Raw genomic sequence first — 18,139 nt, 5'->3', positions numbered from 1 at the left:
ACCAAACACTATTTGCATGCTGCATTTTGAGATATGCTCATGCATCAGCGGTTCATTTCATTTTGTTTGTGTGATTACTTACCCTATTAATGTATTTCTAAAATGTGAACTTTTGGTATTATAAATGAGATGTACTTTTAATACATCAAAATGCATCTCAAAATAATGCAAAATGCGGCATTACACTGTACTTAATACTTTTAGAGGTGTATCGAGTCAGCATTTACACGCAGAAGCTAAAGATTCAATAATTTCCGGATTGGTTAGAAAGTCTGTGCGCAGTGAAGAACAGAAATATTTCGATTTTGAGGTGGCTGATGATGGAATAGTAAAACAATGTCACAATACCTTGTTTTTCTCCATGGATATTGTGAAGCAAAGCACCACTAAGTTAAAGTAAGTTACTGCTTTTCTTATGTAAATATCTGTTAACGTCTATATATTGTGACAAGGCAGAGACCCAGCAGATTGGGAAAATGTGTGTTTTGTGGCTGCAGTTGTTTAGACCTAAGAGACTTGTGTGGGCAGACTTGTGTGGGCAGACCTGTGTGGTCAGACTTGTGTGTTCAGACCTGAAAAAGGTACTGTGTAATATACTTGTGTGAATAAGATGTGCTTTGGGTACCGGTAAACAGCTTAGCTGTCCGGTGATAGTTAAAAACTTTAGATAGAACTGCAGGTAGGTGTTAGGTTTGTTGTTTTTGTTTGAATTACTTTGTGTAAATAAACATACAGGCATGTTTTTGCAACCAAGCTGTGTTAGATGTTCATGATATCGATAAACAATGTTCATATGCCCACCACTAGTAAAAATTGCAACTTAAAAACTACAACCAGTAATCAAAGGACAGAGTAACACACCATGCAAGACTGAAAAGAGATCAAGTCATGCTGCTCTTGTTTGTACAACACAATGAATTGAAATACTTTTAACTGTGTTGGAGTTTAATTTACCCTGAGATATTGAGTTAAATATTACAATATACCTCACAAAGTGTAGCCATTAGATAGATATTTATTCACACTTCTTTGATATTTCACGTTAACAACATGCTGTTCATTTTTATGTAAATGTTTGATTGAAGGCTCCTCTTATGTTTTAAAAAACAAAACAAGACAAACATAAACACAGCATTTTTTTAATGTTTATTTTATTTTCAATGACAGTGAAACATGGTGTCCCAAACAAAGCCACCCTTGTTATCAACATAACATTTTAACATGCATCACAACAATAACAATCAGGCATAATCATACTGGAATATTTTCTTAACTGTTAATTGGACTTAATTGAGTATTTAGTAAAAAAATGTAAATAAAATAGAATGAAAATGCCATTGGAAAAGCTTGTTACCAGAACATTTAAAAAACAACTGTAAAGGAAACAGTCAGTAAACTACAGGGCAGTCATGGCCAGCTATAAAAATGATAAAGTGTGATGCACTGTATTCTGCAGCGTAACTGGGGTCAATGTGCTGTTTGCCCGTTTTGCACACTAGAGGGCGCTATCTGACTTAAAACTAGAACTGATTCAGATTACTTCTGAAATATAATTTTTCACCAGCAGGTGTCACATGCTGAAGCTCATGTTACCAACAGAACTAAGCATCCGTTGCGTTAAAGTCCTAAGTGTCACTGTGTCATTGAGGATATGCTGAAGTCTACAGTAGATCGGCAGTGAGTAAATAGCTAGCCACGACTGTGCTGTATATTATTTATGTCAATGAGAGGCTCTTTAAATCACACAAGGAGGGGAACACCTGGAGGATACATACAGCTAAACGGTCAGCTGACATTAAAGTAATAAAAGAGTGAACAGTTTCAAATGTTCCCTTGTCTTTTTAAGATGTTTGTAACTATGGTGAGTGGTTTTGGGTTCCATAGATCCAAAATTGAGTTAAATTGTCCCTATATGTCTGTGAGCTTATCTGGGAAAAATTGCCAACACTGAACAACTTCCAAATGTGACAAAATGACTCTTCCACTTGGCTGGTCACATATACTCACCCTCTCTGTATATTTATAGTTGGACAGTGGTGTTGTAAGGTCACATTCTCCAATGGATTAGTTGGAATGAGATCTGTTTAGTGCTAGGCAGCTAGACTCCTACAGGCAGGCTCAAAGCAAGTTCCAAGCTAGATAAAGACAGATATCGAGAACAAATGCTAATAACTCAATACTGGAGCATCAAAACCCAGAACTCATCAAAATGACTGCAAACATCCTTCAAAGAAGGGAAAGGCGAACAAATTCATAAAATAACATTTGAAGCTACTGGCTTTTTACAATCGCCCTGCCCCCCCCCCCGTATCACCTCAGTGCTGGCCTGCTGGGTTTGCATGCCCCCCTGTTGCTCTCGCCCCTCCTATGCTTCCACAGATGTATTGTTCTGCAGAGTCTCCTGCTCCTCCCCCCCTCCACGGGGCTCCTCTTCCTGGACCTCCACAGCATGGGCCTGGACTGGAGCCGCCTCAACAGTGGGGACAATTTGATACTTAGAGCCATCGCCTTGAGCTTTCATCCTTTTGTTAAGTAAATAGAAACATTCATATCAGTTCCATCTGCGTATACAATATTGTGAGATTTACCTCAGTAGTACATTGTAATGCACAAGTCTGCCATTGCTTCATCCACAGCCACTACTAGATAGTACTTTAGATTGTGAGGCTATGTGACAGAAAGACAATGATTCTTGGTGGTAAATCTCCCTCCCGACCTGAGAGGAGGCTATGTAACGGGAACAGAGCACCCTGGACTGTTTGGCCTGACACTTCATTCCTAGGGTTAAAAAGAAGTTGGTCATTTAGAAAAGGGGCAGATCTTCGGTACATTAACTCATCAACCCGGAAGGGTAATGATGTGGCAGCCACGTATTGGAGGAGAAGCTGCAATCGTTTACCAAGGGGTCATGAGCGACAGGATAATTAGGGGACGAAGCAACATAATCTGTTCCTTTGTTTTGGTTAGAGAAACGAACCTGGAAGGACCTGTGTTTTGTGTAACTGTATCGTGAGTGTTTGCTTGTTTGTTTGTCTCTAATTGTGTCTTGTTATTAGTAGCCGGCTAAAACGTTCCGGAGCTGTCACCAAGGGCCAGCACAAACCTGGAACAGCATTGCACGTGTATCACAAATAACTGCATTTGCATCACGAGCACTAATTCAAACACTAACAGACTTGTGTATGTCTTTTGTGTTTTGTGTGGGAGTATAAAGAACGGGACTATTATTTCGAGACAAACCCAGGGATTACAACACAGGTATAGATTACGAAAATAAGTATAATAATTATTACATGGTAACTACCGAAGTGAGTGGTAACATGGAAATGGCCTCAACCCTGCTGTTACTATGTCACAGGCATGTTACTGTGTAAGAGAAAGGATAACTGGTAATTAATTACACGGCCTACCCTGTAATCTAGTGCTACCCTATTTATGAAGTTTTGAATGAATAGGGTCTGTTTTTATTTGCCTTGTGTAATACAGTGAAGAGAACTTCAGATCATCTCATATCAGCCCACAAGGTATATTGTCAACTCAGCATGGCCGGGATTCAGAGCAGGGAGATCCTTGGCGCTTGACTTTTCTGTTCTCCACGCAGCAGTGCTTTTACTAGGTGAATGGCTGGGTACTTGATGAAAGTAAATCCTGAGAGGGTTTCACTGCATTTTTTTGCACAAGGCTGGCTGTTTAGTTTACCTAGCTGAGGCACATCAATGTTGCTCAATATGCAGCAATAAATAAAGACAGATGTATGTATATATATATATATATATATATATATATATATATATATATATATATATATAGTGTAGTTAATCAACTGGGCAAGTTATATACCTTACACAACAGGGTATTTCATGAGTGGTAGAGCTTAGGCACCATCTATTGAAAAATGTCTGAACCAAAATATCAAACATCGCATGCAAAAGAAGTAATGTGTACCCTGTGTACTGTATGATCCCTGTGCTTTATGCACATGACAGAAAACTTTAATTTAACAGGCCTTATAAAACTCACACCCTTTGTTAATGCACACAGGTTCCATAGCGGACAGAGGGGTAAAGAAAATTACTTAATAGGCTCAATCATACTTTATAAACTGTTAATATAAATAGTTATGGCCAACATTTTTGCACCACCTACAATTTTAGGATTGAGACATAATTAAAAAAAAAAAACAACTATATGAACATAACTTAGATCATGTAATCAAAGAAACTATATGATACCGTAAAGTATTGCACTTACTGCAGTTCAGTATCAGTGGACTTCTTGTTAGATTTCCCCTTCCTCTTGCTTGAGAGAAACCAGACAACTGTCCCTATAATGACTGCAGCCAGAACAGCCCCGATCACGCCTCCAACAATAGCTCCTTCATGTGCACCTGTGATAGGAGATATTACTGCACTGTAGGAAATGCCTTGTCGTACAACAAACAAAGGGGCCAATTATCCCTTGTGCTATAATAACAAGGCATGACCTATTTCATTTGGTACACAGCAAAATTCTATTATCACATTTTATATTGTTTTCATTTTGCATGTATTGTATAATTCATGTCCCTTTAAACTGGGATATTTAAATGGAAAATCCAGCCCATTGTGAGTCTGCACATGTGTAGTGGTCAATGAATAATATGGGACTTTTAACGTTTCGAGACATCAAAACAAAACATTGTGAAAAGGTTATATTTGTGATTTGTCAATAGTGGACATTTACATAATAGATCAACAGTTTGCCATACCTTGTTCTGTACCCTGTTCTCTATGCTTTGTTGTGCATTTACCATGCCAGAGAGAGAGACAATGGACACAATGTGGATCTAATGTGTCAGATTGTAATACTGCCATCTTAAACCTGTTCTTCTATGGACCACATCCACTGGATTTGTATTGTTTAAGTGATGTCAATAAGGGTAAATAAATATACAGTCAAAGGGAGGCAGTATTAGACCTACCACGGTTTAGATCATGAAATTACTTCCTGGTATATCTCAGTAAAAAGGTGATTGATAAGCCCAGCAGTCTAATTGTGGATTGAATCCAGACTGGATTGTGCTATCGATATTGAAGGTCAGGTAGAATGGGTCTGATTGTGCAGCTCTGAGTTAAGTACATGTGGAGACCAGGATCCCAGTGAGATCCATTGACAGTTAAATGCATACAAAGACGAGGCTCCCAGTGAGATCCATTGACATTTAAATGCATGTGGAGACCAGGCTCCCAGTGAGATGCATTGACATTTAAATGCATGTGGAGACCAGGCTCCCAGTGAGATGCATTGACATTTAAATGCATATAAAGACAGGGCTCTGAGTGAGATGAGTTGACAGTTAAATGCATGTGGAGACCAGGCTCCCAGTGAGATGCACTGACAGCTAAATATATGTGGAGAGCAGGCTCACAGTGCGATGCAGTGACACTCATTCCAGCCATTACCTTCAGAGAGCTCCACGGTGCAGATAGAGAACCCCTGGCTGTTGGAGGCATTGCACTGGTAAGTTCCGGTTTCAAACTGTGACAGATTTCCAATCGTCATAATGCCAGTTATGATATCTGAGAAAAAAAAAAAGAATACATTTTTGGAAAATCAAAAAAATAAATAGACACTGAAAATGAAAGGAAAAGCATCAATGTGTTACTGATTAGCAAATTTACTCAAAAGCATGAAAGCATGCTGTTCTTCACTATAAGTTTTAAATAGCTGTTAACAAAAAAACAAAGTGATTACTTAAAAAGATTCATTAGGAATTATTATTCTTTCTGAAGTAATATATATGAAATATGAATCATTGATTTCCCATTATATTGTTGAGTTGCATAACATTTTAAACACAATCTGTATTTACTATACCACACCACACCATACCACACCAATTTTATTTATATCCCTTTCGATCACAATTTTTTTTTTTATTACATTTTTATGAATTTTATAAGAGTTTGTGTGAACTCTATGAAGTTCAAGAAGTTGTAGTGTCAAAACTTTAAAAAACAACATTGTGCATTATAAGACATATACATAGATAGGAAACTTGCTACAATTATACATGCAGTGAGTAAAGGGCATACTGCATCCTTCATGTGCAAGCATCCCGGGATATTTTACAAAATCAACAGGAAGCCAAACGAGCTAATGGAACTGAAGTGTTACCCATTTGTCCCAGCGGTTGTCTGGCGACCCCATCACTGAGCTTACTCCATGTATAGGTAGGGGCGGGGTTTCCTTGCTGTGAGTGACAGGACAGGGATACCCGGTGACCTGATTCTGGTGTCCCATGGATGGCACAAAGTGGTTTTGATGGCTCGACTGCAAGGAAGAAACATTGATCAGTTTCAAACAGGCTGGAGCCTCAAAGCAAGAACAACTTGCCCCAGACAGAGACAGACATAGCTAATTCTGACAAAGAGACCTCAGCAGAGTGGATTACCTTCATCACTTGCTCAGATTGTTCAAAATACCACTGCAAAAGTATGAATATGAATATGATCATATCACCCCGGTTTGGCCCTCGCTACACTTGCTTGCAGTACCATTTAGACCACATTTTTAATTCCTACTCCTTATCTATAAGGGGTTGCATGATGTTTTTCAAATATATCTCAAGGAAATATTATCTCCATTCATCCCTGGTCGTATACTACGTTTTGAAATTGCCTACCCCTTTTAGACAAGCATAGTCTGTCCCTCTTAAAATCTTGCTTATAAAATCTCTTTAAAAAGGCATACCTTGGTACATTGCCTTAAGGTTGTCTAATTATTTTAAATTGCTAACTAACAACTCAAATTGCATTACCTAATACAGACACGAAGAACAAGCCTTGGTTGTTGCCCTGGAAGTCCGGTGGGTTGTTCACCTCACAGACGTAGACACCGGAGTCGGACGGCTGCATGTTGCTGATGGTTATCGTTGCGTTGTTTGGGGATGTTGCTGCTGTGATCCTGTTTTTAAAGCTCCCGAGTCTGTAGGACTGTCCACCTTCATAGTAATAGATCTGAAGGTAGGGAATGGAGTGATTAAACCAGAGAGCAGCATGGCGAGAGCAGCAGTGTAGCAGCACCTGCAAGTATAATTGTAAATCTGGAAGCCTGGCGTTAGCGTGTGTAATTGTAAATCTGGCAGCCTGGCGTTAACGTGTATAATTGTAAATCTGGAAGCCTGCTGTTAGTGTGTACAATTGTAAATCTGGAAGCCTGGCGTTAGCGTGTATAACACTATGTAACACAATTTTTGTTCCTGGGTAGTAAGTGTTATTTCCTAAATAAATACAGTATAATCGTAAATCTCAAAAAACTACTCACTTCTAAATCTTTTGTAGTCATTTTTGTATTACTTTAGTATAAATACATGTTAATTTGGATTCATATGTTGTTTTTTTCTTATTTTATGTGAACGAAAAGACCGTTTTCTCATTGGGAATAGGTAAATTACAAAATAGCACTGTTCTGGTCACAAAATCAAAATTTGTGGGGAATAATAGCCATTTTCTATACTTTTGAGGCATAAGCAATTAGGAAATAACACTTTCTACCCAGGAACAAAAAAAAAAAAAAAAAAAAAATTGTTACAAGGTGTAATTGTAAATCTGGAAGCCTGTGCTTAATATAAAGGGAGGGAGTATTTAGATCTGCAGCTCAAAGTTGACTCTGTTTTCGATATAGCTGGAAGAGAAACGTAAACAAGAGAAAAGGCTCAACCAGGGATAGAACAGGGAAGCTCGACCCAGCCCACACCAACCCTTCAAATGGGTCTCCACAGGGCACTAGCACAAGAAGCCAGCTATGTTATAGAACAGTCTGGGATAAACAGGTAGGTAATGCTTGTCAAAACAGTATAAACGTTCAAAATGATTTTCGCGAGCACACAATGGGGTGAAACGATGGAAACTTGTAAATGCTGTGATTGTTTAAATCACTAAAATAAATGGATTTTGAGTAAACCAACATCCCTAATAGTGACACTGTGACCCATTCTATACATCTACACTAGCCGACACGACACTGTGACCTATTCTATACATCTACACCAGCCTACATGACACTGTGACCCATTCTATACATCTACACCAGACTACATGACACTGTGACCCATTCTATACATCTACACCAGCCTACATGACACTGTGACCCATTCTATACATCTACACCAGCCTACATGACACTGTGACCCATTCTGCCTTATACAGTGTTATCAGAAAACATCAGTTGAAATGTTGCTCTACTTGCCCAACTTCTATTGGTTAGTACATGCTATGAATGGTTTCTTACCTGGTTTTTCCAGCTACATCTTCCCCGTTTATCTGTGCCATACACAGTCATGAGACAGTGGTTCTGGGAAGACTTGTCCGAACTGTCAACACTTGGGCACAGTGTGGGCTGCATTGGGTGAAAACGTGCTAACTTCAAATCTACGTTCTACCCTTCAATTCTATCATTGTACACTGGTAAAACTTGACATGAAGTGTCTCTAACTACAATATGGTTGCACTATAGTAACACCCACACACTACAATGTAGTTGCACTATAGTAACACCCTTACACTACAGTGGCCAAGAAGTGCAGAGGTAGCAAATCTACACAAAGAGGTAGCAAATGCACACAAAGACGTAGCAAATCTACACAAAGACGTATCAAATCTACACAAAGACGTATCAAATCTACACAAAGATGTAGCAAATCTATAAAGATGTAGGAAATCTACAGAAGGCATAGCAAATCCACACGAAGACATAGAAAATCTACACAAAGACTTAGCAAATCTATATAAAGACATAGCAAATCTACACAAAGATGTAGTAAATGTACACAAAGACGAAGCAAATCTACACAAATACGTAGCAAATCTACACAAAGACGTAGCTGTTTATTTCAATGAATGTTATCAGCAAAGGGGTGAAGTGGGCAGTGGCGCTGGAGCCTTTCTAAAAATGTATATTGGGGGTATGACCATGTATAGCATTTACGTTGATAAAGAATATTAAACAGCTGTCTACAAATATTTGATTAGCTTTAATAGCCTTACTAAAGGCTAGCTATTTGTTTTTAATTCTACAGTTATTTACTGATTCAGACACAAATTACATGAAATGGCAATGTTACAAGATGACATATGTAGAAACATAAACTCTTACATACACAGTCGACTGGCTTCTCTGTGCTAATTCTTTGTTATAAACATGTTAATGGTTTTTTTTTCCAGCATTCACATTGTTAGTTCGGTCTTTGTGTATGCTTATCAAAGCCACTGTGCTTAAAGTTGTCAGTGTTTTTGCTTTGCTGTGGAGAGTGACTCCTGCAAAAATAATTTCATATGTTGCCTTGTTTTATTTAATTTTTTGGTGGTGGTGAAATTAAGATTTTCGCTGCCTCATCCGCAATATTATCATCTTTAAAGCGCTTTCTTTAATTATCCAAGTCCTATGTATGTTTCCAGTTTTAAATCTATTTCTAGTGCTGAAAATTTATCTCACAGCAAAAGTTAAGGCTCTGCACACTGAGGTTCTCATCTACCTTTGAACTGGGTGATGTATCCCTCTTCCAAAAATGAAATAGCGCTGATCACAGTTGATTTAAATTGCTGTTCAGGTCTCTGCTCTGAACAACTTCACCACGCCAGCTCAAATAATTAGCAACTTAAAACCAGATCATTGACATGGATTTTGCCTAAACATATTTGTAATGTTGTCAGACTCCTGTACACTTTCACATTCACACATTTTATTGTTTTAATATAGAGGCTTTCAAGCAAGAGGCGCGTCATCAGTAAAGCCAAGGAGACTATGCCAGCTTAGTTTGGCAGCATTTAAACATGGCTTTGTTGGAAGTGGTAAATTACACTAAAGATTTAGTCCTTTGAATTTTATGCACTTTTTAAACCAGTTTTTAGCTTCTCATACCCGAGTACAAACAACAACATGACTGACTGCTTTGAAAAGACAACATAAGCTTCTGCCGAATACAACAAGCAGCAACCCGTGTACATTGCAACAACATGACTGACTGCGATGGTATTTTGAACGACAAACACAAGCTTCTGTTTGAACGAAAATACACAAGCTTTTCCCCCATGTGGGAAAAAGGTGCGTACTGACTTGTAACGACCATACCGACGCCCCCCCTTTCACAGGGGGTGCGAGGGATGCGACTGCACCTGGGCCCAGCCTCTCCTGGGGCCCATACCAAAGATATTCTAGAATTTTTTTTTCCCCGAAGTATCGAAAAACAAAAACAAAAAAAATTGTTCTCCTGGTGGTTCAAAAATAAACTGTGTACTATCAGTCAAAACTCATATTATCAAATGAGAGCTATGAATGGGGGGCTCAGCGTGAAACTTTATAATAAGGTCTATGGCGAATAAAAAAAAAACAACAAACAACAATTTATGGGGGGTGGGTTGCATTTCTTTCACAGCTGCTGTTTATAAAGATTATAACAAACAGTTAAATAACAATTCACACAATCACAAATACTTCTGAAAAAAATAAACACATTGGCCTATCAGCCAACTTTAATTCTCTTTGCGAACTCGTACATCACACCCCAATTTTCCATAATAGACTTGCCTTGTAAAAAAAGAAAAAGTAAGCTAAGTAAGCTAACTTTTCCACAGTTATGGTAATAAGTACATAACGTACAGTAAATCGAATAAGCCATCATATCGGGTTGTTGAAAGCGAAAAGAGCAGAAAATGCTAAAAAAAAAAAAATAAGTTAAATGGTTTAAAAGTGGGCCAACAACAACAGACAACAGCAAATGCCAACCTCCTCCTTGCATGAAAAATAAACAACAGGAGCCACAGGAAAGCTGTGAATCAGAGACATTGGATTTTGGAAATGTGCAACAACAGCAAATACAAGGTACTGAATCATGTGTTGTAAACCTGGTACCCAGTCAGGCACCTTTATGTGATTTTTGTGATCCAGCTACTTGGCCTGACTTTTGTACCAAAGAGCTAAGAGTTGAAATCATGAAACAAAAAACCTCTGCAGTTAAATAAACTTCAATTAGATTTATTTTAGGCTAATTTTATTTTATTTATTTATTTTTTTGGGGAGGGGGGGTTTCACACTACTTCACACTCTTGCACCAGGGCCCAGTGAATCCTTGCACCAGCCCTGCTGCTGAGAAAAAACAAACCAAGCTTCCAAGAGAAACATTTACAATTTCAGCATTTCTAACAAACAGTACCAGCTTGGAGAGATCAGAAATGCTGATCAGACCCCTGTATTTTTCGACATGCCAAGCAATGTTCAACGACTTCAAGCCCTGATTCTGATGCCATTAATAGCAGCAACTGTATCTTTTTCCCTTTAGTGTAAACAATTCAAATGAAGCAGATGCAGCATAGAAACACAGTTGTGTGTATTTGAAGTGCAATAACGTAAAGAATGAACACTATACGCTGTAGTTTATATATTGTGTAATTAACTCTATCGATTGATTCTAGAGAGCAGTTTTAATGTTTCAGAGACATTCTGCTTTTTTATTACGAACACTAACGAGCATTAATTGAAAAGTAGCACGTTAAAAACTTGCCTACACAGGTGTATTCTCTGTCAGCCAAACTAAGACAAGCCCCAGCCACTATGGAGTTCTGTTGTAGGCTTGTGATACCCTGCCCTGAGCCTTGGCCCTGCCTTTCAGCAATAGTGAACTCTTAACCAATGCACCTGACAAGCCTCAATTTAAACAAACCCTCGCATCACCTTCTACAATTTTTAATTTTGTCTGCAGTTACTTTTGCAGGAGAATTACTGGATAATTAAACCCATCCCATTGACATATATTGTGACAGAGTGACCGAAGGAGTGCATGTCAGTGTTTGAGAAGGACTTTATTCCAACATATTGAAACTGAGCAAGGATGATGGGTTAAATAGCCTGCAGTATCAGTGAGGTGACCACTAGAGGTCCTTGGTCTGCAGAAATAAGGGTCATCATCTGGGTTTGATTCTTCAACAAGGTGATTGTCGGGAATATAATGATCAAGAAGGGACTGTATAACAACTACAGATGGTGTATAAAAACCCTGATGTGGAGGGAGCCTATATCCTGTTTTTTCAGAGAAACAGGTATAAAACTCTGATCTGTAAAGTGTTGTGATTTAGCCATCCTGTACATAGTTAGACACAATGGTTTAGTTAGTTCTGCTAGGGGAGATAGGAGTGTGTTTTGCCTTTTGTGTGGTAATAGTTTGTAAATGGAAATTTTTAAACTTGGCTTCACAAAGTTTGAATTTAAGGAATTGCACCACCAAATACCTTACCGTTATATATAGGTTTGAAAGGAGGTATAACAACAGTGTACAAAAATGAAGAAAAAAAACTTTTAAGCGTTTTTCTGCATATACATAAGATATAAATGACTAGAAAATAATTAATTTCAGGATGTTTTGGACAAAAGCCTTTCACTTAAATTTTGTGTACATGCAAAATCTTTTCATTTTTTCCATCTCTCTCTCACTCTCTCTCTCTCTCTCTCTCTCTCTCTCTCTCTCTCTCTCTCTCTCTCTCTCTATATATATATATATATATATATATATATATATTCAGAGTATACTATCAGAGTATGATTAGAAACCATTTACCTGATTATTTTGTTGTGAGTTTGCCTGGTGAAAGGTCCACTGAATGTTTAAATCAGTTCTTGTGTCTATATTAGTTGTATAGGTGCATTGCAGAGTGGCGCTCCCTCCATCAGTCACATTGAGGCGTTGGTCTAGAACCTTCACAGTGACTAAATGACTGCTGCCTGCAACAAAGACAATAGAGAAACATTACAAAGCACACAGAGGTAGTAACACACAGCAGTGTAAACTGTGACAATCAGTGAAACAAACCGTCAGTTATGTTACCGTCAGTGTTGGGCAGTCATGCACTTATGGAACACATTGTCATCTCATTACATTCAGTAACCTGGAACTGTGACGGTTCCTTTTTCAGACACTTTATGTGAAAACATAATTACTCTTAATTGAATTTTGAAAAAAAGGAAAACGGCTAATACATAACGTGGAGTGGAAGGGTGGTGGATAGTTCACTGACACATGGGAGACAGAAAGGTGTACTTGAAACACCGCACAAGTGCCCAGTTTTATTAATTCAATTTCTTTTGTTTCTCTGTTCAATGATTTATTTTAGCCCACAGAGGGCGCTGTTGTCTGTGGCCTGACTACCAGCGATGATAGACAGGACCACGGTAATACCAATGCTGGTAAACAATCAATGTGCGGGCGCGCTCGCGGGTGCTCAGAAGAATAATCAAAAGCAAAAGGCGAAAGAAAAGAGGAAAATAAAACACAGTAATAAAACTATAAAATAAAGATGCTACACTCAGCAGCATTACCCTGACCATCGCTATCCTCAAGGCCAGGGTTTCTGTCCTACACTCACTCCCTCCCTTCCTATATGTGTATGGGGTCTGCCCAGGGTTTCCCCGCTAGTAATATTTTATTTATTTTCTTCTCTTTTTTTTCTTTCTTTTTTGACTGTTCTTGGTCCTGGAGAAGAGCTTCCGCTAGCTCATGGTTTTTTCTTTCAGGGGCAGACCTGAGGGAACCACAGGACGTTATTTTATAGGGCTAGCAATCCCCTCAAGGCCCACCTCTCATCCACTAAAAGAGAAGGAAAGCCCACCTCCGTGTCACTGACATGACTGACAGGAAGATTCGTTAGCTGGATATTCAAAGAATATTTTGAGCTGTAGCCTGACCAAACTGAAAAAAAATATCTCTGTAAAATATAAACTGTACCTGAGAATTGTAACTGGATAATTGTAACTGGAACTATTTTTTTTTCAAAGTAATGTAACTAGCTACAATTTTGTTCAAGTTACATTCAACTGTAACAGATTACTTTTTAAAAGTCACTTCCCAAACATCTCTGTGGGAAATTCCAGCAGCTGATGGTGAACTGGTGACTGGCTAAGAATTGTGAATTTGAACAGATATTTGACCCTCTTACCTGACCCCCAGCCAGTATATACAACACCAGACAAACATATATTCATTAGGATAGTAGACAATAAACATAATAGTAAGCTCTTAAGGTGCACATTTCCTGGAAATCTCTACGGTACGAGATGCAAGCCACTTCCTCTTAACCAGATGAGCTGCTACATTAGCCTAACTGAACTACACCAGTATCACATTTCTATCAAACTGAAAATATTTCGTCCAAAATTATATTTGCCAAGTGAGTCTATCAAACACTCTTTCTTAAGGACCGACGCACCTGCACTAACACAACTGTTTGGACTTGCATATTGAGGCACAGTCATTTTTGTGACTTTCTAGAAAAGAAAACCAGAAATGAAATAGGGAGGTAGCAAATATAGATATACAGTGGTCTCTTATTTTATTTCACAGTTCATGGTTAGTACATGTTGGCAGTAAATTGTACACATACTATATGTTACTGTTAACGCACTCTATAATTCAGTTTTCAATATTTCTTGATTTTTGATGTGTAAATATAACTGACAGTGAAATGAAGAGGGAGTACTGTGTTATTATTTCATCTTTCATACATTTTTTTGTTATATTGCATGGAGCAGTGCCACACCCATAGCCGTGCTAAAATGGCGGGCAACTCAGATTTCCAATAAAAACAATTAAAAATAAAATTCTGCAGCATTCTTTTAATGTTCTATGTGAAGATGATAGAAGGTATTTGGAACTTACCTAGAACACTGAACAGGATGGTAATAATCTTCAGCATGGTGAATGATGTGTTGGAACTAAACTGAGAGTAGATTCTATTCCAGCAGTGCCTGCTTCTCTGCAACCCCAGTGAGTCGAGCTTCAATGAAACTGTTTCCACTCCCCTTATCAGTCCAAACCCCAAAGTGCAAACACCCCATACAAGAGAGCTGATTAATGTCCCTTCATTATCAAGCCAGAGCTGACGCAGCCCTCTTTCCTGCCCCAGATATAGATGCTGGCTGTTTGCTCAGGTTTGTTTGTCGAACCAACTGAGCAGGGTGTGAATACTGCACTGCTCTGTAATTCAAACTGATACCAAACCTGGTTCAGTATTATGTGAAACTAGGGCTTCTAAAAGGGCTGAGTGTCTCCAATACCAGGTATTGAGCGGTAGTCACCATCTGCTAAGATAGTTATATATACTGTAGTGTCAATCATTCAGAAGAAACTTTCGCATATGGGTTATTTTGTGCTCTAGGGGCATTCACAATAACTTGCAAAAAAATATTTAGTAAGAAAACAACTGTTAAATCAACAACATCATTTTGAATGAAAATGTACCATGAACATCAAGAAAACAAATCCCTCCATTGTAGATGGAATACATTATTTCACTTGTACAGCAGTATTCTTTCTAGATACAGATGCGTCACACCCTAAACCCTGGACTTGACAAAAGATTTAACTTAAAAAATACCAGTTTAAGCACGCTTTTCGAAATCTTTATCTTACTGTACTTCTCTGAAACTGATTTAAAGATAATTCCATTTGTCAGAGAAAATAGTTTAGTGTCAGTTTGCATGTGACATTGGACAGACTTTTTTGTACCCCTATTTGTACAGACAGAATACACAAGACGCTCATAGGCACTGCTGAATTTTTTTAACCTTGGAACGCAAGGAGCCTTTCATGAAATATATATTAGTGGCAGATTTAGGGGCGCCAGTGTTCAGCTCTATTGAATAGAACCCCTGTATCTGCAATGAATATTAGATGATTTCAGTGATCTGGTTAGCTTAGCTTCTGTACTCCTGTTTTTTTTTTTTAAAGTTACTCCATGGTTCTCAGCACTTTTAGATTTAGCACAGTGTTGCTCTCATAAATAGCCACATGCATAGTGAAAATAAGGTAAAAAAAACAAAAAAAACATGGAAACCTTTTATTTAAGAGTGAGTCTCATCTTTGTCTGATCTCATCACAATTCAGAAGCTAAACAGGGGGCGGGGGTAGGATCATGCTGGTCATGCTGCAAATAAGATTTGTCATGATGCTCTGTCCATCATAATTGTCTTCAAATACTGATCATTATCATCATCCTCCTGTAGGTTGGCTAAGTTCATTAAACAGATCTGTGCAGGGCTCTTATAGGCCTGTCCAGCAGTGGAGAGTCGTTATATACACTGTAAGTACTGTAGGTCCTAGTAAATAGCAGACCTGCCAAACCTCCTTCTCTCCTCTTCAAAAGATCGTCCACACCCTGCACACATGTACTGTAGACAACCTTGGCACTTCCAGACAGACAGGGTATTAGAGTAATGGATTTGTTTAGTGCTGACTTGGGTACTGCGTTGAAAGACAAAGAAACCTATTAAATGTGCAATGGGTTGTATTATTAGCTTTGGTTTATAATGCAGAAGCTTTCAATGTATTTTTTAACTGGGACTGGGATAGCCAAGGAAAGCCAGCTGCAAATTGGACATCACTCATATCCATGCAACTGGTTTAATTGAATTTTAACACATCAAGTAGCAATTCCACTTAAACCTGTTGCACAATAATCATTTTTCATGATTTTAAAGAACTAAAACATTAGTTTAAAAGGAGAGAGAATTATTGTGGTATAACATATAATAATGTTACTTTGTACCATGGCTAACTCATTTTGTCCAAAGCACAAAAACAAGATAAGGTAATAAAGGGAACGGTTTCACTTCAACACATTCCAGCACAACCACTCCCAAACAATGCCCTTCTGAACCATGAGCAGCATTGAGGGGCTCCTGCCAAAGGGACAGATTTAGAGGAATGATAGTCCCTCATACAAGTTAGAAAAACTTGTTGGAAACTACCAAGATTCTCTATTCAGCTTCAAGTGTTTTGTTGTTTTTTTGCTGAACTTGAAACATGACATCCTTGAAGAGCACACGGTCTTAGCCCGCTGCATCACTGGGCAGTTGTTGAAATGCGTTAATTTTTTACGCTTACATCCATGCCTGACCAGCTTTCACTGAAAACCTGAAGGTTCTGCTCGATTCTAGAAATGCTCTTTTTCCTGTTTGAAAAAATCCAGTTTCCTGTTTGGTAGATACCATAGAATGGAATTGTACTAAACAGTGGCATGTGAGGATTGCACAGCACTTCATGTGCAAATAAAATGTAATATGTGAGCACAGGGAATTGCACTTTTATTAATTCACGAGCAGTTGTACTGAGACTCCAATTAAATGATTGATTAGCAATCGAGTCTAGGTACAGCTGCATAAAAGCAACATGTTTTCACTCACTCTGGGTTGTTGTGTGTTCGGGAGTGGAGAATGGGGGGGAGAGAGAGAGGAGAAGCGTAATTATAAATATCAATTGCTACGAATGCTGGAAGCACCAGCACCATACTTGTTTTGTGTAGCATTCGTCCACCCTGTTTTGTTAGTGTCTACTCATTTTGTTTGTCTACTTATTTTGGCTTCACGTGCCGTGTGCTGTTTTTGTTACAAACCTTTTATTTTCTGTCTGTTGAATTATTAAGCTGCGCATCAGTGCCTTCACCATTCCAAAACCTGTGTTCTTTTTTTGGAAAAAAAGGACGTTTTTTTTTTTTGTGTGTGGGAAAAAAAAAAAAAGTGTTTTTGGATTACAAAAAATAAATAAATAAATAATAAAGAAATGGGGAGAAGCGGGAGAGGAAAGCGACAGCAAAGACGATAACTGCTACTTTACTTAGATTGGTCCAGTAAAAAACCCAACTGTATAAATGAGTAATTGTATGTAAAAAATAACATTACAATTGTAAGTTGGCCTGGATAAGGGTGTCTACTAGGAAATAAAATAATAATTTTCAGGCCTGGTTGGTATAGGATGGGAGACTGCCTGGCAATACCAGGTACTTTAAACTTTTCTTTGGAGTTTTACTCAGTGGTGTAGTCGAGGGTATATGCAGGTAAACAGTGTTTACCCACTTTGAACTTGGGCAATATATCGTTTACCCACTTCTCAATAAGGGATACAGAGTTTATTCACATCTAGTCTCCTGTGATGTGCAAATCCTGTGTTAAAGACAATATATTTTAACGGCGAACATCTGTGTTGTGTTCAGACAATGTGAGCAGAGAGAAGCGGTGACAATTCCGTTCATCGCTCATAATAATATCCTCCGATCTTTCTTTGCTCCTCTCGAATCTTTCTTTCATTCCACTCCACTCCTTATGATTCCCACTCCAC

General features: G+C 38.3%; 1 protein-coding gene across 2 annotated transcripts; it reads right to left on the bottom strand.

The window, feature by feature from the left end:
• Window positions 1-2,319: 2,319 nt before the first annotated feature.
• Window positions 2,320-14,941, bottom strand: LOC121295360 (V-set and immunoglobulin domain-containing protein 1-like). 2 transcript variants are annotated; one of them, XM_041219873.1, is made up of 7 exons: window positions 14,684-14,941; window positions 12,590-12,753; window positions 6,800-6,998; window positions 6,157-6,312; window positions 5,442-5,558; window positions 4,252-4,387; window positions 2,330-2,522 (listed from the first exon to the last, which is right to left on the bottom strand). In XM_041219873.1, the coding sequence occupies exons 1-7, from the start codon at window positions 14,718-14,720 to the stop codon at window positions 2,366-2,368; spliced, it is 966 nt and encodes a 321-aa protein (XP_041075807.1). In that variant the 5' UTR covers window positions 14,721-14,941; the 3' UTR covers window positions 2,330-2,365. The 2 variants fall into 2 exon arrangements, with proteins under 2 accessions (XP_041075808.1, XP_041075807.1); XM_041219874.1 differs by lacking the exons at window positions 12,590-12,753; window positions 14,684-14,941 and adding an exon at window positions 8,272-8,462 and having other exon boundaries at window positions 2,320-2,522.
• Between the last annotated feature and the right edge of the window lie 3,198 nt (window positions 14,942-18,139).

The sequence above is a fragment of the Polyodon spathula genome, chromosome 20 (assembly GCF_017654505.1).
Source record: "Polyodon spathula isolate WHYD16114869_AA chromosome 20, ASM1765450v1, whole genome shotgun sequence".
NCBI classification, from domain to species: domain Eukaryota; kingdom Metazoa; phylum Chordata; class Actinopteri; order Acipenseriformes; family Polyodontidae; genus Polyodon; species Polyodon spathula.
This window is presented reverse-complemented; position numbering and strand designations above follow the sequence as displayed.

Bases quoted from the DNA above. Each gene is read 5' to 3' on its own strand.
- LOC121295360 (XM_041219873.1), bottom strand. From the start codon at position 14,720: ATGCTGAAGATTATTACCATCCTGTTCAGTGTTCTAG. The intron at 12,754-14,683 runs GTAAGTTCCAAA...TCTTTGTTGCAG, and splicing joins CATCCTGTTCAGTGTTCTAG to GCAGCAGTCATTTAGTCACT. The intron at 6,999-12,589 runs GTAAATGGTTTC...CCCTACCTTCAG, and splicing joins ACTCACAACAAAATAATCAG to ATCTATTACTATGAAGGTGG.